The sequence below is a fragment of the Miscanthus floridulus genome, chromosome 10 (assembly GCF_019320115.1).
Source record: "Miscanthus floridulus cultivar M001 chromosome 10, ASM1932011v1, whole genome shotgun sequence".
Classification (NCBI taxonomy): domain Eukaryota; kingdom Viridiplantae; phylum Streptophyta; class Magnoliopsida; order Poales; family Poaceae; genus Miscanthus; species Miscanthus floridulus.
Window position 1 is genome coordinate 38,021,953 of NC_089589.1, and position 23,286 is coordinate 38,045,238.

General features: G+C 44.5%; 1 protein-coding gene across 1 annotated transcript in view; it reads right to left on the bottom strand.

The window, feature by feature from the left end:
• Window positions 1-2,127: 2,127 nt before the first annotated feature.
• LOC136488430 (uncharacterized) overlaps window positions 2,128-23,286 on the bottom strand; it is a 98,239-nt gene continuing 77,080 nt past the window's right edge. The window contains exons 2-4 of the mRNA XM_066485364.1: window positions 3,013-3,726; window positions 2,496-2,535; window positions 2,128-2,355 (exon numbers count right to left, since the gene is read on the bottom strand). Coding sequence (XP_066341461.1) covers window positions 2,330-2,355; window positions 2,496-2,535; window positions 3,013-3,726 — 780 coding nt within the window. The 3' untranslated portion in view covers window positions 2,128-2,329. The remainder of the gene's footprint in view (window positions 2,356-2,495; window positions 2,536-3,012; window positions 3,727-23,286) is intronic.

A 23,286-nucleotide genomic window follows, 5' to 3' on the forward strand; every position in this document is an offset into this window, starting at 1 on the left:
GAGAAAAATTTGTTAATCCATCTCTTGTAATTAATTCAAATGATGAGGTGCATCAACTAGATCAATCTCTTGTTATTCCTCCTGCTATGCCTAACCTTTTGTAGGACAATGTACAAAAGAGCGAGGATGACATGACAGAAAAGGAGATGCTCACAGCCTTATGTGAAAATTCAGAACCATCAACTATTACGCCTGCTGAACATGAGAGCAAAGGTAATGGCCACGATGCTAAACTCACGGAATGTGAGAGTTCTCTTGATGTGCTGAATTTTTTCACCAATCATGCTATGATAGAGCAAATTTTAGTGGAGCCTTCGCTTGATTTACCTTTGTCACAAGATGATTTGCTTGATGTTTCTTGTGATGAAGATGACTTGCATGATGATATTTATGTTATACCTATGCAATCATTGAAGAATGATCATGATATATGTGTGCTGAAATCGAGCACTTGTGCTGAAAATAGACTTGTTATTCATAATGCTAGTGAAGTTGATGAACTGAAATTGTTGTCTTCTTTAAATACTTTGGGTTACATTGAATTTGATGTTCCGTGTAATCTTAGTTCTTTAGAGGAGAAACTTTATGCATATGTTGATTTGTCATGGTTCTCTAGACATACATGTCATGTTTTTGGTAAATATAACAACCAAGGGCAATATTTGATACAACGAGTTTATATTTGTACAAATCCGAATTCTCCTTTTGTTGTACAAATTAATGATCAACTAGAGGACAGTAAAATCAACACTGTTGTTATGCCATATTCCTCTAATTTTGCTTTTTGAACACAAGTGAAATCCAAAGAAAGGGAGCATATATTTCTTGTTAGTACTAATCGTTTGCAGGATAATATTGACAAAGATCGTGTGTATTTCAATCGAGCAGACTACATGTCTGTAGGACAAGACATGCTACAAACCTGGACATGTGGTCATATTCTCTCACAGCATTGTCCATTCCTATTATTTTGGAAACCTCGTTTGTCCTCATGTTGTGCAGGATCGACTTCAAGCAAAATCGACGCCGAGGACGGCTTTTCGCCAAGAAAGGGAGGATGATGAGGACATGACCTCCATACATATGACCATGCTTGGAGAACCATATAGAGACTAAGGAGATCAGCGAGGGTGTCCAAGTCAAGAAGGAGGTCCAAGGCTAATTCGGTTCGAGTCCCCGAGGTGGAGGCCCAAAGCAACTCAAGTTCGAGTCTGTCTCGGGTTCCAGGACCAGTCTGCCTTAAATTGGTCACCTAGGACGCATCCAGATTTCGTTTTCGATGATCCACATATGGATGAAAAGCTAATTGGATAAGGAAGCCAACCCAATTGGTTTCACGTCAAAAGACCTTCGAAATCAACGGGAATCATCGAATCAAGTCAGCGTCCAGAATCTGCCAAGGTGCTGCGACACTGTCTTTTGGTCCGTTGGACCGTGTATCATGTTTGGGCCCATTAGGGGCGCATCCAGGAGGGGTGACGCCCAAGACTCTAAATAGCAGCCGTCGCTCTCCTTAGGATTTGAGTTTTGTTTAGTTCTTGATTTCCTCGTGAAACAGACGTCGTTTTGCTACAACTGTCGCCGCTAAGGCCGCTTGCTGTGAACCTAGACCCCAGTTCTTGATCTTGTTCGCCTGTGGCGATTAGTCCTTTCGAATAAAGACTTGAACTCCTTCTTGTTATCATAAGCCTTATATTTATTTGCAATTTCAGATTGCGTTTATCTCGTTCTTGCTTGTGTTCTCGATTCGCTTGCAGGAAAGCCTTCTCGGTGAGGTCAATCGCGTTCGCGTGGTTGATAACCAACAGAGCAGTGGTGTAACGGTTGCGGGGGTCCGAATCAGTCTTGGTTTGAAGCCTAGATCGTGAACGTCGAGTCTCCACCAATCGACGCTATCATACCTTTCGAAAGATCAGACCTAGTTTACATCAGTATGAGTACATACACATTATCAGAAAGTATGTTTATAGAAGTACGAGTACATACTTGTTTGATCAGATGCATATTATAATTGAAGTATGAGTACATACTCATCCATTAAAGTATATATACTGATCAAAGTATGAGTACGTCGACAAAGCAGTGTAGTATGAGCACATACTTGTATGGAGCACGTACTTTCGAAAGGACAAAATGGGGATTATATGTATAGCAATTAGGTACGAGTACATACATGGTTTGAAAAAAAAAAGTATGAGTACATGATCATGTTGGTTATCCAGGCATACATGCTGTATACATACCAAAAATAAGTATATGTGCATCCATAGATTAAAATGCAGCCTTTTCACATGACTCAGAACATAGCTGCCGGGCATCAGCCTGATGATCAACGATGGGCAATCACACTCTTTTCTGAAAAGAATAGGGAGATACAAGTATCAGGGGATAGTACAATCTGAAAAGTATCAAGTGATCCTATAATAATATGGAAAGAGTATCAAGTGATACTATCTAAAAAAACAAGAAAATAGTCTGAGTACATTCCTGCTGACCTTCTCCTGGTAGTGTCACAGATAATGAATTGTTCTTTGACTTCGAAAATGTAAGAAGTAGAGTGTCAGGAACTTCAGTTCAATAGAATGGATCTCATAATTTGAAACCATGTACAATCTGGAAACTCTAAGGTTCTAGAATGGAAAAGATAGAATGAATCCATGAATGAAGAGTGCAGTAGATCTTAAAATATTCCCCACTGATCAAATAAATTAACACCTAATCTGCCCCCAAATAATAGGCATTTTATCAAACACCTATACTACGAGAACTGGTAGGCTAGTAGCTTAGAGCAACTGATAAGCACTTCTCCCCTACAAATCAACGATAAACACAACCTCAATCTCATTTCCGCCTCTTCCCCATCCCAAATCAACAAATTCCCCATCCCAATCTCATTTTCCATATACTCCCGTCCATAATAATCAACACACATATCAATCTCTGGCACCGCACATCAGCACAGGTTGGCAGATCTGGACGGTCAGAAGACAGGGGCAGGACAGAGGAGCTCACCTGGGGCACGGCACCTGAGTCCAAGGAGAACCAGCACCAACGTCCAGCGGAGGGGGGCTCCCGGCGGCAAGCAAGCTGCAGCCTCTCGCCGGAAGGACGGAATGGCGATCTGAGAAGGTATGCATGTACGCAAAATGCAGGATGTACACATAGTCCCAATGAGAAGCGCAGGAAGCATAATCTGTATCGATTGATGGCACAGAGAAGCAGCGCAGAGAAGAACGACACAGACGAACGGGAAGGTTCGTCCGACGCAGCCGCCCGGATGCCAGTTCCTTGAAGGGGCCGCCATCGGGGTGATGGGGAAGCCGCCGCTGCCGCTGGGAGGGGGAAGCCCCGCCGCCACTGCCCCTGGTGGGGCTCGTCGCCAGGTCCAGAGGGCGTGGAGGAGGGGGCGCCGCCGGATCCATGGGGTTGGGGGAGGGGACGCCATGGAATGGAGCGAGAAGAGAGCACCGCCGCTGGGTGGAAGCGCCGCCGTCGGTGAAGTCGGGGTCGGGAGGAATAGCTGTTTCCGCCTGGGCCGAGGAGATCTGCCCGGGGAGGGGCCCTGCCACCGCCTTCGGGAGGGAAGGAGGCGTCGCGGCCAGATCCACAGGCGACGCTAGATCTCGAGGGGCCGAGCGGCGCGGCGCGTGGACTCCGGCGCGGCGCGTGGACTCCGGCACGGTGCTGCTCGGCGAGGGCGAACTCAAAGGTCGTCAGGTCGCTCGACTAGTGCCCGGCTCACCTCATCTCGTCTCGTCTCTTCAACCTGTTCGGCTGGACGTTTACGATCGTATAGAATTCTAAATTTTCAGCCGAAATAGTATTTATCTCTCACAATTGATCAACCGTATTTCTCCCTAAACAGATTGCTTGTGGATAGCGAGCCGCCGAGCAAGTTTTTAGCTTGTCAGCTCTGACAAGTTAACTTGAGTCAGCTCGTAACGTTCACAAGGTCAAATGAGTCGTGCTTTCAGAAAAAATAGTAGAAATTATATTAGTTTTTATATTAATCCATGTCTTACACTTTACAATTGATCGTTGACTTGTCTAAAACCTATAAACTTAGGATTATTATAACTTTGTCGTTTTGTTTTTAATGGATATATGGATACTTATGGACACATTATGTATGGTATGGAGTATGGACCATGGAGGTATGGTATAATACTATAGTATATTATTATACTTGTATATATATATGTTAGCACATATTAATGTTTTGTTCGTTTTAAGGCTGTTGGATGTGTTATCTTTGTATTATTACTATTCTCAAGCTTTAGATAAACATAAATATTATATTTTGTGTACTTTTTTATACCTGGCTCACGAGCTTAGCGAGCTAGCTCGAGCTCGTAAACAAGTCGAGCCGAGTTGGCCTTATCTTAACGAGCCAGAACAAGCCGAGCCGGCTCGTTATCTAGCCCTATTGTATATACATTGAATTAACGGGTCTGCTTATTCTGACTCGCTAAGGTGTTTCTATAGGTGCGAGCATCCTCGGTGGAACGCCGTCATTGGCTCGTTAGCTAGGTCCCCACGCCGGACCAGCGGACGCTCGCATGCGTATATTTTCATGCAGGAGTAGCTACTTAGCGGGAGTAGGAAAGAAGTTTCCTATATATATATATATATATATATATATATATATATAAAGCACACATGGCACATAGAGTCAAACACATGCAAGTACACATATAATACAATGCATGAAAGTAAACGTGAATGCATGAAGTAGCACACACAAAAGAACAAGTTCATCTCACACGCTCTCCCTAAATCTAACATACTCGCTCCCTCTGCCCCTTTGGCGTCAAGCACTAAAACCTAAGGGTCGGTTGGCGGGACAGGAGCAGACGAGTCGAGTGCTGAGGCGTGCGGAGTGATCTCAAACTAGGTCAAGTCGACATCTGAATCTGAACTCTGAGCTGTTTGACCCTCTCGAGCGGACTTTGCCTGACCCTCTGACTCTAGAAGTGTGAGTGAAGTGGTCTGGGTCTACTCGGTGTACTTGGTAGCTGGGTCTGCCTGCTGTGACTCTAAGGTGGTGACCTGACCCTATGGCTCTGAAGTTGTCTCAACAAGAGTAGTAGTAGGAGCCACTAGAGTTGTTGCTGTCTCTGAAGCTGAAGCCTCTGGAGTAGGAGTGACGAAAGGAGGCTGACTCACTGTAGGGGTTGGCTCGGACGAAGCTACTGAAGAAGGTAGCGTGTCGGTTATCCCGATAACAGGAGCCTTTGTAGTCACGGGCACCTAAAGTGGTGGAGTGGGGTGCCCGGTGATCTCACTGAAGGTAGCAGATAGGCTCCTAGCAACAGGGGTCATCGAGGCCAACAGTGACTCAGACTGACTGGCGAAAGAAGCTGAAACTGTCTGCTGAGCTGTCACTAGCCCTCTAACTGCCTAGTGCCTGGAGTAGCAAAGAACTGAGGAAACTCAAACCTGAGCGAGGCAAACTGTAATGGCAGCTGACCTTGACTCTAAAGTCTGCTGGACTATAACGCTGGGGTCACTGTAGTGGTACTAGCTGCGAGGCCAAGCTGCTGCACTGGAGGCACAAATGGAGGAGCACCAGTATGTCATAGCATATGATCCATGAACGCCAAAGTCTACTGGTGAACCCCCAAGTGTTGCGGTTAAAACTGATCCTGACGAGCCTGTACCTAGGCAATCACTGTCAGCAAGTGGTCAGTCTAGTTGGCCTGTACATGAGCCTGCCTCTGCTGCTCCTGCTGCATCCTATCATGGATCGTAGCTAGTGTAGGATCCACTGGCTGTGGCTGTGGTGGAGCTGAGCTGGAGCCTTCGGCCTCGTGGTCGTGTAGGCATCTCAGGAGGAGGCCCGTAGTCCTCGTCTGAGCTGTTGGAGGAGTCGAGCTACTCAATTAACTGGTCAAGCTCTGCTAGGTCAGTGGCCCTGATGGCCTAGTCCTACTCGGCTATAGTGTCGGCATCCTCTGGTCTGCCGGAGCAACAAGCCTGTCTCACTGCCCTGTCCACAAGTCGGCCATCTATCACTCTGCTCATCTTGTAGACAGGAAACTTTGTAGGTGACTCTCTCAACTCTCAGACAAACTGTGTGTTTAGCCGCTCAGGTATCCTTATGATCAAATAGCAAATCCAGTGACCATACGGCAGCTGACGACGGCCCTTCAAGCCCTCTGCAATCATGTCCTCCATCTCTGAAACAATCAGCCTGTTCGCTTGTTGGTTTCAGCCAGCCCAAACCAGCCAGCCAACAGTGTTTTTCTCTCACAATAAACCAGCACCAGCCAGCCCAAACCAGCCCAGAAACCAACCAGCGAACAGGCCGAATGACGTCCCATACGTCAAACTCTGACTGAGACATGAGGGAATCAAGCAACCATAGCTGGAGGTTGGTCAACCCCTCATGGTAACCACACCTCGAAAGTAAAGTCCTCCTCATGATCTCGTTCAGCAGACAAGCCACAGGAGTAAGGTCAGTGTTGACACCAGAAGCAGGGTTTACAATTTCGGCGAAGTATCGCCGAAATTTCCGAAATATCGTCTTTTTCGTTGAGGTCCGAAATTTTTTTGTATCGGTCAAAATTTTTCGGTTAAATTCATCTTTCGCTCTAAAATTACACCAAACCACACTAAAATGACCCTCCATATCATCTAGTCTTATCAAAGCCCTAAATTTCTTCAAATTTATTTAATTTTCTCACTCACACATTGGACGGCACTAGTATATGCAGCTCGCCCACCGTCAGCACACTGTATTACCGCGGCTCTACTTCTGTGATATATTATGTTATTTCGTCGATGTTATATAAATTTATGATGAATGATGGATTATAGAGTTTTTCTAGTGAAATGATGTCAAATTTGTTTAAAACTCAATTTAAATTTATTTAAATTTGAACCGATATTTCCGAAATTTCCGAAATTTCGTATTTATCGCTGGGGACCGAAATTTTTTTCTTACCGGTATTGTAAACCCTGACCAGAAGTGGCAAACGGGTAAACCACAAGCGTACGGTTGTCAATGTAGCCTTCACCGGGAGTGTTCCAGGTATCGTGATTTCCACGGGAAACGTGAAGTGAACTAACTAAGGATCAAGTCCATCCTATGATGATACAAGGAGTCTATGGTATTTTGGAAGAGAGGATCTTTATAGAAATGATATCTGGTAAGGTAAGATGGATATAAGGAGAATTTCACTCCCCCGCTCACAGAGGCGATAGGTGAGACAATATGAGATATAACCCCTACCTAAAGCGGCTATCTTTTTATAGAGGCCCAACCTGTTAAGAACTTACCAAACAACACGTGGTGGAATACAGTGACTAGACAAGGCTGTCACCACTTGCTAGCTACCACAAATAATCCGTGCGACAAGCGGTCAACACAGGCAAGATATCGCCCTATATCTCACTACTCTAACCTTGAGCCACTAAGTTCCCTTAGTGAAGCTAGAGCACTCTACTAAAGTAAAGCGGTGCACCAATGAGGATAGGTTATATATCCACTATACCAGAATCAGAATATCAAACACTATAAAAGATCTCAGATGATTACTTACAAAGAAGAGCGCATCCATCGAGGTACAGCTTGGAGAAGACACTAGACAGGCCTGGCTCTTCTCCACACTCCCCTCACTCTCTCCCTAATTGCATAGCACTACTACTACTAAAGCATGGCTTCACCAATCTAAAGAGAGAGTAGTTTACTCATTGTAGTCATGAGTGAGAGTGAGGGGGTAACAGGGTATTTATAGGGAGAGGAGTAGGGGCTACTCTAACGCCACGTCAGCAATCAGTGTGATCACCTCTTTGAGCCATTGGATCAAACTAACATGATTTGGATGATGCAGATCAAGGCTCATGCATGGAGGCGGTGAAAGAAATCTAAGGCGGTTTGGCCACTAGAGGGGGGGTCGTCCGACCCCCCTATGGTAGGTGGGGCCAACCCCCTTTGGTGTGGGACCTCTCCTCCACTTCCTTGATGGGTATGTAGAGTTGGAATTTTTTTGTCACGTCGGTTTGGTACATTGTGGGTCGATCAATCCATGTACTCTCATCTTCCACCATTGAGAGAAAGCACACCTATGATCCAATGGTTGAGGTTACTTGTGGAGTGTGTCTCATGGATCATGGAAGCTTGTGGGAAGTTGATGGGCACAATGGGGAGGTCGGCCGACCTCCCTATGTTAGGTGGGCCACACTTTGTTGGTGGGGGCTGTGTCATCTTTCTCTTGGCTTGCTCCACACCAAGTTTGAGCTAATTTGGCCAACATTCATACGTCGGCCAACCGGCCAATTGTGGCCAATTGGGGACATCTTTTGCAGGTAACCGTCATATGCTAAGCCCATCATAATGGTGCATTTAGATAGTCAATTGGCCATACTTGTGGGGTATGCCAACATGTCAAGTTGGGCCCCCAAGCTTGGTTTTTTGTCCACTTTGTACCTACATTCAAATAGAGGACATGTACATGTGGAACCAAGTTATTTGAACAAAAACCATTCATGGTTGGCTTATGTCCTTTTATATGTGACACTTTTGTGACTTTTTTGACCAACCAAAATGTTGACGAAATCATCGTCAATAGTTAGTTGGAGTGCGGTAGGACCCGTCTCCAAACGGTGGGCGAACGCAGGCGCTGATGGTGGCTGTACCTAGAACCACTCCACCATGAGGGTGTCTGGGTGGAGCTGTCGTACCATAACAGACAGTGTGAAGCCTGGTAGGGGATACTGATTGTCCCAGTCTCTCTTTGACCTATAAGCTATAGAGCCTGTGAGGGCAACCTCTAAAGGTAAACTATAAATACTCATGGTCCGAGTGAATCCAAAGACTAGCATAGAACTCTCTCACCCAAGCCACTATGTATGAGCCAGATCGTCCAAGAAGATCTGCTAAGCCTAGCAGGTAGGTAAGGTGGGGACAGATCTGTTCTCCACCATCTGCAATAATGTCCTGTATTGGACACACTTAGTGAGACCTCAAAGCGACGCCACAAAGGACGTAAGCAGTGTAGAAGTCCTCCTGCAACACTGTGTAGAACCCTTCTGAAGCTCTGGGGTCTCTCTGAACCACTCCTCTATCTCAATAAATCGTAGCTCCTGAACTCTCTGAGCATTAGCGGTCCTCAAGTCAAGGTGCACTACTGGAGGTGGACTAGCTGCTCTAGTGGGTGGTACACGTCCACCACACCTCAGACCCACAAGCCTTGGAGCCACCTGAACATGAGCACGACTGGACCAACGAAGAGGCTGCTCCTACTGCTGCTCTGTCTCCTACCGAGCCTCTGCCTCTAGACTGGCAAGACTAACATGGATGCCACCAATGTGAATAGCACCATCACTGCCACCTCTCTCAGCTGCCTCTGCTACTACTGCAACTTGAGCTGCTACCTGAGCACCTCTATCTCCATGCTTGCACTTCCTAGTGCTCTCGATATGCACAGCCTTGTCCTTGTCTCTACCTGAAGAAGGAGGCGGTCGTCTATCATGGTTATTATCACTAGGGGCTCCACCAACATTCTTAGTGCAAAGCATACTGACACTGCAAGAAAAACTAACTCACTAAGCAACTGCGAAGCTAACACTCCCCCTGACTCACTACCACTAATAGAAAACTCCCCCTGACTATGCCATCACTGCCCAAGCTAACACTCATGAGGCTTGGCCTCAATCCATACCTGCAGGCTTAGCCTCAGGTTCTCTATCACTGCCCAACTGCCAAGCTGACTCAACTACCCAAACTCGCTGCACGAGAGAACAAGATGGATATATAAGCATCACATATGAACTAGAGAGGCGAGAATCCTATTGGAGCAAGCACATTAGGTAAGATGTGAAGCGATGGCTTCCTACCTATGAAAATCCTATGATGAGGTAAGAAAATCTACACACGCAGGAGCTCACAAGGTTCAAGAACATCAATGAAACAAGAAACAGTTGAACCGAAGTTAGAACAGGGTGCTAGAATGGTTGAGGCAAAAGGTCGAGCACTTGGTGGGCATGTGTGGCAGAACCGTTCGAAATAATGCACTTACGGAGGCACTCGTCTTCCACCAGACACTAAGCACCCCGTAAGCAAGCTACAGTGGGTGGTTTCCGTTGGGCACACCCCAAGGGAGAGCCCGAAAGATCCACATTTTCCCCCAAGGATCCAATAATGAGAATGAGCTACAATACTTAATCCATTTCATACATCTAGAGTTCTTAAAAATTACATTATTATATTTCCAAAGTCAAAGTGCGGAATATTATGTAACACCTCGGGTGTTAGCCTTGCATAACTTGACTTGCATAACATGAGCATGATCATCACGCATTCATAAACAAGCATTTACAATTGGAACATTGAATTGAAACATATGCAACGTTGCTTGTTATTGCATGTTTCTTTGTACATATGCAAATGATCATGAATGTAAACATGTACTTGGTAGATTTGAGTCACCAAAATATTTTGGCAATGCTTAGGTTCACAAATGGAACATGGATCATGAATGTCATTTTCCATGGTCAAGTCTTTAAGGCATATTTCATGTGATTACTTTAAATAGCTCTATGAGTGACTACTACATGAAATGTTTAAATGACCTTGCAAATTGCTTAAACATGTTTAGAGTATCATCATGAACAACTTTGGTATTTGGGGCTAGGGCTAGTTTGGTCATTAAGCCATGCTTTGATGTGTTTCATCTTTCAAATGTGACATGTTTGACCAATTTGGAACTAGGTGCTAGAGACCTTGCATGGAGGAGATCACTAAAGCAAAGTTGTAGTATTTGGTATAAGGAACAACTTTTATTTTTGGGTCATTGATTGATTCAGCTCCTAACATGCTTGAATTTGGATCACAAGAATCAGCAATTTAACATTTCAATACTTAACAAAATTTTCTAAGTCGTGGGTCACTGACCGACTGACAGGCTCACTTTGGGGATGATTTTTCTCAGTTTCGGTTGTGAATTAGCACGAGATGATTGAACAACATTTGTAGCTGGTACTTAGAACTACGAAATTCATTTAGATCATTTACGAATTGGAGCCACGGTTTAGCAGTTAAATCAACGTGAAAACCCGCTGTCAGGCTGCCCCTATCGCGTCTGAACTAGCTGAATCGGCCGATCGATTCAGTCGTCAGTGGCTGACCGGCGTCAGAACAGAGCTGCCGCGTGGAGGTCACGACGGCCGCGCGTCGCCGTTGCCCTGACCGCGCAGGCCACGACGGGCCGGAGCACGGCATTCGAAGCCCCTGAACGCGACCAAGAGCCCCACCTGTGCCACATTTCCGTTTTCTTCTCCTGCCTCCCACCCGCTCACCCGCAGCGCCGCTCTCCGCCATTGTAGCTGAGCACCTCGCCGTCGCCCAGCTCGCTCGCCACCGCGTCGGTACCGCCTCCAGCTAGCCAGGAGTTTCCCCGTAGCCTCCTTTAGCCCTTCCACCTCGTCGTTGAGCCGACGAACCAAGGTAGTGGCCGTGTTTTATTTCCGCCGCCGTCCAGACCTCGTCGGAGTTGGCGCTCGTCGTGGCCGACCCCCACCGAAGCCATCTCACTCCCCATTGTACCATCCACTAGTTTCCCCGTGTGCACTGGAAGCTTCTACCGAGCTTAACCGCGCCCTACCTGGCCGGACCTCGCCGGAGCATCGTCGGACTTCCTCCACCATCCGCCATACACGCTGCCACCGTGCTTAGAGCCAGCAATAGACCGAGCTAGGTAGTTCATTAGGTGCGGCTCGTCGTGAGGCGCACGATGGTGCCCTCGGTCTCGCTGGGAAGTGGTCGCCGGTGAGCTAGCGCCGTTCCCACGCCGTCGCAAGCGCCGTCCTCTATTTTGGTTTCACTGACAGGCAGGCCCTGCTGACCAATGGGTCCCTGCTGTCAGCGACTTTAGGTTATAAAGATAGTTCAAAAATTCCAGATTCAAGTGTGATTTGTGATTTTTGTATCTTCAGTTTGGTAGCTCCTAAATTTGTGAAATAAATTTTGTAGTGTTCCTTAGGAAGTGTAGTATTTAGGAAAAATATGTTTTTAACATTTACAGTAGAAAGTTTTGGAGATTTAAATAGGGATTTGAAATGTGCTTTTGAATGCATTCAAATTTGTTTATTTTATATCTAGAGTTCCTGTGCTCCAAAAATTATGAAATTTTTGTGGTAAGCTATTCTTGTCATATATGAACTCTGGTAAAAATTTGAGGACCAGTGCATGGGTAGATTTATAGTTATAGATTTTTCTTTTATGGATAGTCAATCCTTGCATGAATTTTTATAAATTATTTATGAGTCCAAAATTCATGAAATTTGTTGGAGGTAATCCTAGTACCATATGGATGTTAAGAAAAATAGGAAATCTGTTGCTTGACACTTTTCAATAGGATTTTCCATTTATGCTATTTCAAGCCTTGCTTCCTTGTCATTTTTGTATAGGATGTTCTACTTGGTAAAATGACATGAAATTTTTATAGTAGTCCTTTGATAGCATTAGTAAGGTACTGTAAATTTTTGAGAATTTATGAAGTGCATCTGATATATGTTTATTGTTTAACCTAGATATCTAAATAAAATAATAAAGGCAATTAAATAAATAGTTTGGGCTTCACCACTATATTATCTTAAATGTTTTTGGTATGCTTAAACTGTTGGTAGATTCTATGTTGTCAAATTTTGAATGATTACATGAAGTAGAAGTATTATTACTTTATATTGCATATTAAATAGTTTCCGGACTGATTCTAGAGTTTGATGAGTTGCATGTTGAAACTGATGTGTACTATAAAAATGGTTAATAACAAAGTTGTAGAGAATTTGATAAGCTTTCCAGAAAGTCTAGGATCACTGGATTTGGATTTGTATAACTCTAGTTATGAGTGAAACAAGTAGCTGTTATTTTATGGTATAATCGATGCATTATGGAAGTAGATAATTAAATAACCGAGAAGAGATATGCACCTACTCAATAAACATGATGCACTTGTTAACATATATGCATTCATAATACTTATGCCATACTCATGCATCTAGGATCGGAGGAAGAGATCATGTTGCTGGAATTCGAAGAAGCAGAGGAAGGGAACCAGCAGGAGGATCCGCAAGCCGCAGCTCCCGAAGGCGTGGAGTAGAACCCTGAAGAGCTTCTGGAGTGTCCTGACCACCGCCCTACTTCCTTTCTGGGAGGCAAGCCCCGGAGCATTATAAGTCTCCCAGTAATTTACAAATGTTTACTTACGTATTTATGATTGATGCATTAGGTTATAAGAGTTGAATGAAACCACTTGATGCATGTACATTCCTTGTCCAAATATTACACCTTTAATCGGTATAGGTCCAGGATCGAATAAATGCTTAGCCATGCTTAGACCGGTAGAAGTCGGGTGATATCCTATCACCTGCGAGATATAGGTGGATACCGGAGCACGGTTGGCTATATCTGCTATCGTGGAACAGAACCATGAGGTAAAAGTAAATCGAGACCGGACGGGAGGTCGATAGAGAAGCAACAAGACATGGAGGTCTTAGGTGTGGATCTATCCCCGTCTGTGTCGATCAAGGACCATACCATTGTTGGAACTTCTGACAAGATTGAACGCATGCCTCTCACTTAGCTGGCCGGATAACTCGTTCCGACCGCGAAGCCGAGTAATTCAACTCAGGGCGGGAATCGTTCTGTTGTGTGCTCCTTCCGGGGAACGATCAGACTGAGCCCAAGGGCAGGCTTGGCCTGAGCATCCTGGCATCTGGTGTTCCAGATTGTGCGGCGTAGTACGGACCCACGAAATGTGTACCGGAGTTGTACCAAAGGTGACCTAAGGCTATCGTGGCTGGTAGACCTGGGTTTGTGTTAGGAATAAATTCCCAGCTGGTTGAAATCGATTCGAATTGCCGTCTCTCCCGGATAGTGAGAAACTTGACTAGCTCCAACATCGTAGTAACTGTGTTATGAAATATGATGGTTCGGATGAAAATGGAATTACAATACCTGCTATGGTTACTATTGTATGCTTCTAAATGATATACCACATGTTTGGCACAGGATAGTTGCTAATCTAGAAATAGATAGTTATAATTAACTTGATAAAGGAATCATAATTGTACAATGGATCAGTTGTCTTTTTCACAAAATGTTGTCAAGTTACATCCACTTATACAGCCTTGCATAATCCTTGGAGTCATTTTATTTCTGGTTCATGACGGGTAAGTCTAGCTGAGTACCTTCTCGTACTCAGGGTTTATTTTCCCATTGTTGCAGATGGCACTGTGTATCATGGTTATTGCAAGAGTTGCTTCTATCCCGCTGTGGATGAGGAGTAAGCCTTGGGCAGGCTTCTTTATTAATTCCTATCCTTGCTTTTGTGGACCGTGATCTGGCTTGGCACTGTATCAAACTATGTTGGAAACTTTATCTTCGAACTTATTTGCTTCCGCTTTATTTATCAAACTTGGTTTGTAATAACTTTTATTCGTACTCTGATGATGAAAGGTATCTGTGAACTTTATGTAATATGTGGCATGTATGTTGAATCCTGTACGATCTTGGTTGTTGTAAATCGTTTATCGGGACCCGTCGTGGTACTCGACGGACTACCGGGTTTATATGGGTTCAAGTATGACAGTGCGACCCCTTGCGGATTGCCATTGTACTTGTATTCTTATAAATTGGTCGGTTCTGCGATAGCTGGCATCAGAGCAAGATTCAACGTTAATTGTCACAAGTGTATTTAAAACAAAAGTTTTTGTTTTTCCAAAAACCCTTCTCTAGCAACTAATAGTTATATAATAGGTAATTGAAATCTAAAGTGTGCCAATGATCACTTTCCTTATGCCCAAATTAAGGACTATTAGGTGGCTATTTAAGTACTAACATGGGGGTTTTTACTTCGTCGTCCATACGGCGTGCTATTGTATGGATGCCATTCACTTGAGTGGTAATGTATGGACCAAATGCCTCTACGCCAAGGTAAGATGAGTGTATGACCGCAAGATGTGAGCGTGCGGTCGGGAAGAGTTAGCTTTGGTACGGCTATGTATGCATGCTTGCATGTGTATATGGTACGTATTTAATTGTGGGCTTAAATTTTTGTCGGGTAGATTGATACGGAAGTATATGTATAGGTATACATATATGAAAGTATTTACAATTACATTCTACATATTTCATTATGGGTTTAGGGCTGAAATGAAATTTTATGCAGGTACACTAACAACGAAACGTGTAGCTCGATTAGTTACGCTATTTATGAGAGAACGTATGTATGCCACCGTGTCTACTGTTAGAAACAAATTTTTCCTAAGTTTGTGAGGACGTACGGCACGAGCATGCATCATGTTAAATTACCATCCACATAATTACATTGTTCCTCCCCTTATAAAATTCTTACTCGGTTATGTAACTCTTATCCATTATGGCATTGTCTCACCAAGTGGTACATGTTAATGGTGCAGATGGCACGCACCAAGCAGACTGCTCGCAAGTCCACCGGAGGCAGAGCTCCTAGCCGTCAGCTTGCTCCACGTACCCGTCAACGTCACACGTTCCTTGGAGAGTTTGGGATGCCTACACTCTTGTGGAGAGTACTCAGCTATGTAGGCTATCCTGATGGAATGGAACCCCGCTACTTCTGGGCGAATGAGCGGTTGGGAGAAGGTCTCTTAGTTACTATGGAGGCCGTTGTTCATCCCCGAGGTGACGATTCTGAGTGGACAGGCTGGTGTTATAAGTCAACTGGCAGAACTGCTGAAGAAGCAGCTGGCAGGGCAGCCTTTGGGATCCTGAGGGACATCATGGATCGTTTTCCTCAGGAGCTGGTAGCCGCTTTGGTTGGAGTCTTTCCGAGGGGTAACCCCTCCACTGACTCATGGCAGCAGGCAAGAGGAAGATCTTTGGAGATTGGTGCAGCAGAAGGACAGAACAGTGACAACCCTGCCATGAGCGCCATGTTCGCAATGATGAGAGTGTTAGATGGAGTTGAAGGTAGCCTCAGACGTGTGTCTGGTGCTCTTGGTCATGCCCATGAGGACCGACGTCAACTTTAGAGGGAGCACGACGCCGAGATTGAGAGGCTCACTGAAGAGATGACTCGGTTAACTCACCAGCGAAATGCAGCTTGGACCAGGGAAGATGTCCTGAGAGCTCGACAGTTTGAGCTGGGACAGCAGCTGGCCAATGCGGAAGAATACAACGATAATCTACATGAGGAGGTTCATCTACTGAACAATCAGCTCCACCCTTATGTCCCACCTAGAGCCGCAGAAATGGATCTAGAAGGGTACGAGGAAGGAGAAGAAGAAGTGGAGCCTGAAGAAGAAGTAGAACCTGAGGAAGGAGATGATCCTGCGTCTGACCTCGATAGTGATCATGATGAGGATTAGATCGCTTAGCACTTAGTGGAAGGACTAATGTATCACCTTTATTCATGTAATGGACCTATAGTTCGAAGTTTGGTATTAGTAGCCCGACTATCATGTAATGTTGATTAATTGCACGTTTGGTTGAACATCAATGTTATTCCAGTCCTTTGTTGGTGATCATGATTTAAATTTGCATGCGTTATGAGCGCAATAAGTGGTCAAATTGGTGATGTAATGTTGCGAGAATGAATTATTATGCCTCTGTTTTATTGTGATTTTGAGAATTTTCTCCAGTAATTTTAGTTTGGCATGAGTACATAATTCCTCTGCAATCTCTTGACCTCAACCAATAATCGCTTATTGTTGCAACTTCGCAGATGACGCGCACCCGTGCAGGAGCTAGTAGCAGCCAGGATGGCAACCATGATGACTTACCACCCCCACCGCCGCCGTCTGCTCAGGAATTCTTTTACCTAGTTCCTGGGGAGCCAGAGGACAATGGAAGAAGCTTTGCGCCTTATCGCGCAAAACACTGCTCGTGGCCACCCACATCAACCAGGGGCCGAGCCAAATCAGCACAGTACATTCAAGGAGTTTCTAGACACGAAGCCTCCGATTTTCAAGGTGGCTGAGGAACCACTGCAGGCCGATGAGTGGCTGAATACCATTGAGCAGAAATTCCGTCTGTTGAGGGTCACGGAGCATCTAAAAGCAGAGTATGCTTCTCATCAATTGCAAGGACCAGCAGGAATCTGGTGGACACACTTCCTGTCGTCTCTGCCTGCTAATGCGCGAGTGACCTGGGAACAGTTTAAGCTGGCTTTTAGAGGACACCATATTCCCCCGGGCCTGATGCACATGAAAGCAGCCGAATTTATGAGGCTCACTCAAGGAACAAAGTCACTCACAGAATATATGCACGCATTCAACAACTTGTCAAGATATGCTCCAAGTTTCGTGGATACTGAAGAGAAAAAGATAGAGAGTTTCAAGCGAGGTTTGGGTACCAAACTGATGAAGACTATGGCAAATTCTCGATGTGCCACGTACAATGAGTTTATTAGTGATGCCTTGACCCAAGAAAACCACAACAACATGCATGCAGTTGCTAAAGGTCGCAAGAGGGCATATGAGGCCGGTGCATCCGGATCTTTCCAGTCAAAAGCACCTATCACAGCTAGGCCACAATTCCGTCCACCGGCATCCAAGTTTAGGCCTCCACCACCAAAAGCTCAGAATAATAGGCCACAAAAACCATTCCGTAAGGCGTTCACTATTGCCTTACCGAAAGGAAATGGCAAACAGGACAGCTCCACTGGATTCAGAAGTAATCAACCATGTTTCAACTGCAACCAACTGGGTCATTGGTCCAAGGAGTGCCCCCACCCCAAGAGGAATGGCAACCCAAATCAGAACAATCAGAGGCAGGTGAATGCCAGGGCACGTCAAGGACAAGTGCATTATACCGCTGTGGAGGAAGTGCCCGCCGGAGAAGTTATCACGGCTGGTATGTTTCTCGTCAACAAGCATCCCGCTGTTGTTTTATTTGATTCGGGAGCTTCTCATTCATTTATGAGTCAAGCATTTGCATCTAGACATGATCAAGAAATAATAGAAGTAAGCAAAGGGGGTTTTAACATAAGTTCAGCAGGGGGAACTGTTACTACCAAAAAGATAGTCAAAAATGTACTCATCTCGATACAAGGGAGGGAGTACACAACAGATTTGATAATATTGCCGGGGTTGTCGATAAGTGTAATCTTAGGCATGAATTGGATGAAGTATCATGGTGCTCTTATTGACACTAGCACCCGCACTATTATGTTGAGAGAACCCACGGGAGGGAATGCTTTTCTAGTCCCACTCTCCCGCGATTTCGAACCCCAACATTTAGCCTATGCTATCCAAACCACCACAATATGTGATATCCCCGTGGTTTGTGAGTTTCCGGATGTATTTCCAAAGGAATTACCAGGTCTACCACCGGATAGGGACATGGAATTTAAGATCGAATTAGTGCCAGGTACCGCACCCATATCCAGAAGGCCCTATAGAATGCCACCCAATGAGTTAGCGGAACTTAAAGTTCAATTGCAAGATCTATTGGACAAGGGTCTTATCCAACCTAGCTCATCTCCGTGGGGATGTCCAGCCTTGTTTGTAAAAAAGAAGGATAAGTCACTGAGAATGTGTGTAGATTACAGACCACTCAATGCGGTGACCATCAAGAACAAATATCCGTTGCCCCGCATAGACATCTTGTTCGATTAGCTAGCGAAGGCAAAGGTATTCTCCAAAATTGACTTGAGATCAGGCTACCATCAGATAAAGATCAGACCGGAGGATATACCTAAAACTGCTTTCTCTACCAGGTACGGCTTATACGAGTATTTGGTTATGTCTTTCGGACTAACAAATGCTCCAGCCTATTTCATGTACCTAATGAACTCGGTATTCATGCCCGAACTTGATAAGTTCATGGTCGTGTTTATCGATGACATATTGATTTATTCAGAAAATGAGTCAGATCATGAGGAGCATCTGAGGATTGTCCTATCTAGACTGAGGGAGCATAAGCTATATGCCAAGTTTAGCAAATGTGAATTTTGGATGAGCAAAGTACCTTTCTTAGGTCACATTTTATCAAGAGATGGAATCTCAGTAGACCCATCCAAAGTACAAGAGGTCATGGATTGGAAAGCCCCAACTTCGGTTCATGAAGTTCGGAGTTTTCTAGGGTTAGCAGGATACTATCGTCGGTTTATTCCAGATTTCTCAAAGATAGCTAATCCTATGACCAGACTACTTCAGAAAGATGAGAATTACAAATGGACACCAGAATGTGAAACAGCTTTTCACACCCTTAGAACTTTGTTGACTACAGCACCTGTGTTAGCACAACCAGACATTGAAAAGCCTTTTGATGTATTTTGTGATGCATCAGGAATAGGTTTGGGATGTGTGCTTATGCAAGAAGGGAGAGTAATTGCATATGCCTCTCGGCAATTGAGAAAACATGAAGTCAACTACCCTACACATGATTTGGAACTTGCAGCCGTTGTTCATGCATTAAAGATATGGAGACATTACTTGTTGGGCAATGTATGTCATATCTATACTGACCACAAAAGTCTCAAGTATATCTTTACCCAGCCAGAACTGAACATGAGACAACGAAGATGGTTAAAATTGATTAAGGACTACAATTTGGAAGTGCATTACCATCCGGGTAAAGCAAATGTAGTAGCCGATGCACTTAGTCGGAAGTCCCATTGCAACACTGTGGAAGCATTATTAGAAGATGGATTCAACTTGTTACATCCTGCTGTACTATACAATATCACAATCAGTTGTTCACTTGAGGGCAAAATCATAGAGCTATAGCAGACAGATGTAGGAATAAGTCACATCAAGAGAAAAATGCAAGAGCAAGAAACCAAACATTTTAGATTGGACGAAAGAGGTGTATTATGGTTTGAGGACCGGTTAGTGGTACCAAAAGACCGTGAGCTAAGGAATCAAATTTTAAAAGAAGCTCACTCATCCAAATTGTCTATCCATCCGGGTAGTAGTAAAATGTATCAAGATTTAAGAACCCATTTTTGGTGGACTAAGATGAAGAAAGAGATCGCAGCCTATGTTGCTAGGTGTGATAACTGCAGTAGAGTAAAAGCTGTCCATATGAAAACTGCTGGATTACTTCAGCCATTGCCTATTCTAGGATGGAAATGGGAGGAAATCAGCATGGATTTTATCACAGGCCTTCCAACGACGCCACAAGGTCATGATTCAATATGGGTTATTGTTGATCGTCTCACCAAGTCAGCACATTTTGTACCAGTTCACACAACATATCACGTGGGGAAATACTCTGAGTTATATGTTTCCCAGATCGTGAGACTGCATGGAGTACCCAGGACCATAATCTTAGATCGAGGACCACAGTTCATAGCTCGTTTCTGGGAGCACTTACACCAGGCTTTGGGAACCAAGCTAATCAGAAGTTCAGCTTATCATCCGCAAACTTCAGGATAGACAGAGCGAGTGAACCAAATCCTAGAAGATTTACTTAGAGCTTGTGTTATATCTTTAAAAGGTTCATAGGAGAAATGGTTACCTTTAGCTGAATTCTCCTATAACAACAGTTATCAAGCGAGTATCAAAATGGCTCCATTTGAAGCCTTGTATGGCAGAAAGTGCCGAACTCCATTGAATTGTATTGAGCCCGGTGAAAGGAGATACTTTGGTATTGATTTTGTCAATGAAGCCGAAGAGCAAGTACGTATCATCCAACAACACATGAAGGCAGCTCAATCTAGACAGAAGAGTTATGCCAACAGAAGAAGAAGACCACTAACTTTTGAAGTGGGTGACTATGTATACTTGAGAGTATCACCCATGAAAGGTGTGAAAAGATTTGGGATGAAGAAGAAGCTTTCACCAAGATATGTAGGGCCATACAAAAGTTTGGAACGAAAAGGGAAGGTTGCGTATAAATTACAACTTCCACCAGAGATGAGTGCAATCTTTGATGTGTTCCATGTTTCTCAGTTAAAGAAATATCTTTGAGTACCGGAAGAAGCTATTGCACCCACCAACGTGCAGCTTCAATCGGATTTGACCTATGAAGAAAAGCCAATTCGAGTATTAGAAGAGATGGAGAGAGTAACAAGGAGTACGATTATTAAGTTCTATAAGGTGGTGTGGAACAATCATAGTGAACAAGATGCTACATGGGAAAGAGAAGATTATCTACGAGAAGTTTATCCCGCCTTTTTCCAAGAGTGGTAGGTCTTGCAAATCTCGGGACGAGATTTTTATAAGGGGGAGGGGCTGTAACACCTCGGGTGTTAGCCTTGCATAACTTGACTTGCATAACATGAGCATGATCATCACGCATTCATAAACATGCATTTACAATTGGAACATTGAATTGAAACATATGCAACGTTGCTTGTTATTGCATGTTTCTTTGTACATATGCAAATGATCATGAATGTAAACATGTACTTGGTAGATTTGAGTCACCAAAATATTTTGGCAATGCTTAGGTTCACAAATGGAACATGGATCATGAATGTCATTTTCCATGGTCAAGTCTTTAAGGCATATTTCATGTGATTACTTTAAATAGCTCTATGAGTGACTACTACATGAAATGTTTAAATGACCTTGCAAATTGCTTAAACATGTTTAGAGTATCATCATGAACAACTTTGGTATTTGGGGCTAGGGCTAGTTTGGTCATTAAGCCATGCTTTGATGTGTTTCATCTTTCAAATGTGACATGTTTGACTAATTTGGAACTAGGTGCTAGAGACCTTGCATGGAGGAGATCACTAAAGCAAAGTTGTAGTATTTGGTATAAGGAACAACTTTTATTTTTGGGTCATTGATTGATTCAGCTCCTAACATGCTTGAATTTGGATCACAAGAATCAGCAATTTAACATTTCAATACTTAACAAAATTTTCTAAGTCGTGGGTCACTGACCGACTGACAGGCTCACTTTGGGGATGATTTTTCTCAGTTTCGGTTGCGAATTAGCACGAGATGATTGAACAACATTTGTAGCTGGTACTTAGGACTACGAAATTCATTTAGATCATTTACGAATTGGAGCCACGGTTTAGCAGTTAAATCAACGTGAAAACCCGCTGTCAGGCTGCCCCTATCGTGTCTGAACTAGCTGAATCGGCCGATCGATTCAGTCGTCAGTGGCCGACTGGCGTCAGAACAGAGCTGCCGCGTGGAGGTCATGACGGCCGCGCGTCGCCGTTGCCCTGACCGCGCAGGCCACGGCGGGCCGGAGCACGGCATTTGAAGCCCCTGAACGCGACCAAGAGCCCCACCTGTGCCACATTTCCGTTTTCTTCTCCTGCCTCCCACCCGCTCACCCGCAGCGCCGCTCTCCGCCATTGTAGCCGAGCACCTCGCCGTCGCCCAGCTCGCTCGCCACCGCGTCGGTACCGCCTCCAGCTAGCCAGGAGTTTCCCCATAGCCTCCTTTAGCCCTTCCACCTCGTCGTTGAGCCGACGAACCAAGGTAGTGGCCGTGTTTTATTTCCGCCGCCGTCCAGACCTCGTCGGAGTTGGCGCTCGTCGTGGCCGACCCCCACCGAAGCCATCTCACTCCCCATTGTACCATCCACTAGTTTCCCCGTGTGCACTGGAAGCTTCTACCAAGCTTAACCGCGCCCTTCCTGGCCGGACCTCGTCGGAGCGTCGTCGGACTTCCTCCACCATCCGCCATACACGCTGCCACCGTGCTTAGAGCCAGTAATAGGCCGAGCTAGGTAGTTCATTAGGTGCGGCTCGTCGTGAGGCGCACGATGGTGCCCTCGGTCTCGCCGGGAAGTGGTCGCCAGTGAGCTAGCGCCGTTCCCGCGCCGTCCTCTGTTTTGGTTTCACTGACAGGTGGGCCCTGCTGACCAATGGGTCCCTGCTGTCAGCGACTTTAGGTTATAAAGATAGTTCAAAAATTCCAGATTCAAGTGTGATTTGTGATTTTTGTATCTTCAGTTTGGTAGCTCCTAAATTTGTGAAATAAATTTTGTAGTGTTCCTTAGGAAGTGTAGTATTTAGGAAAAATATGTTTTTTAACATTTACAGTAGAAAGTTTTGGAGATTTAAATAGGGATTTGAAATGTGCTTTTGAATGCATTCAAATTTGTTTATTTTATATCTAGAGTTCCTGTGCTCCAAAAATTATGAAATTTTTGTGGTAAGCTATTCTTGTCATATATGAACTCTGGTAAAAATTTGAGGACCAGTGCATGGGTAGATTTATAGTTATAGATTTTTCTTTTATGGATAGTCAATCCTTGCATGAATTTTTATAAATTATTTATGAGTCCAAAATTCATGAAATTTGTTGGAGGTAATCCTAGTACCATATGGATGTTAAGAAAAATAGGAAATCTATTGCTTGACACTTTTCAATAGGATTTTCCATTTA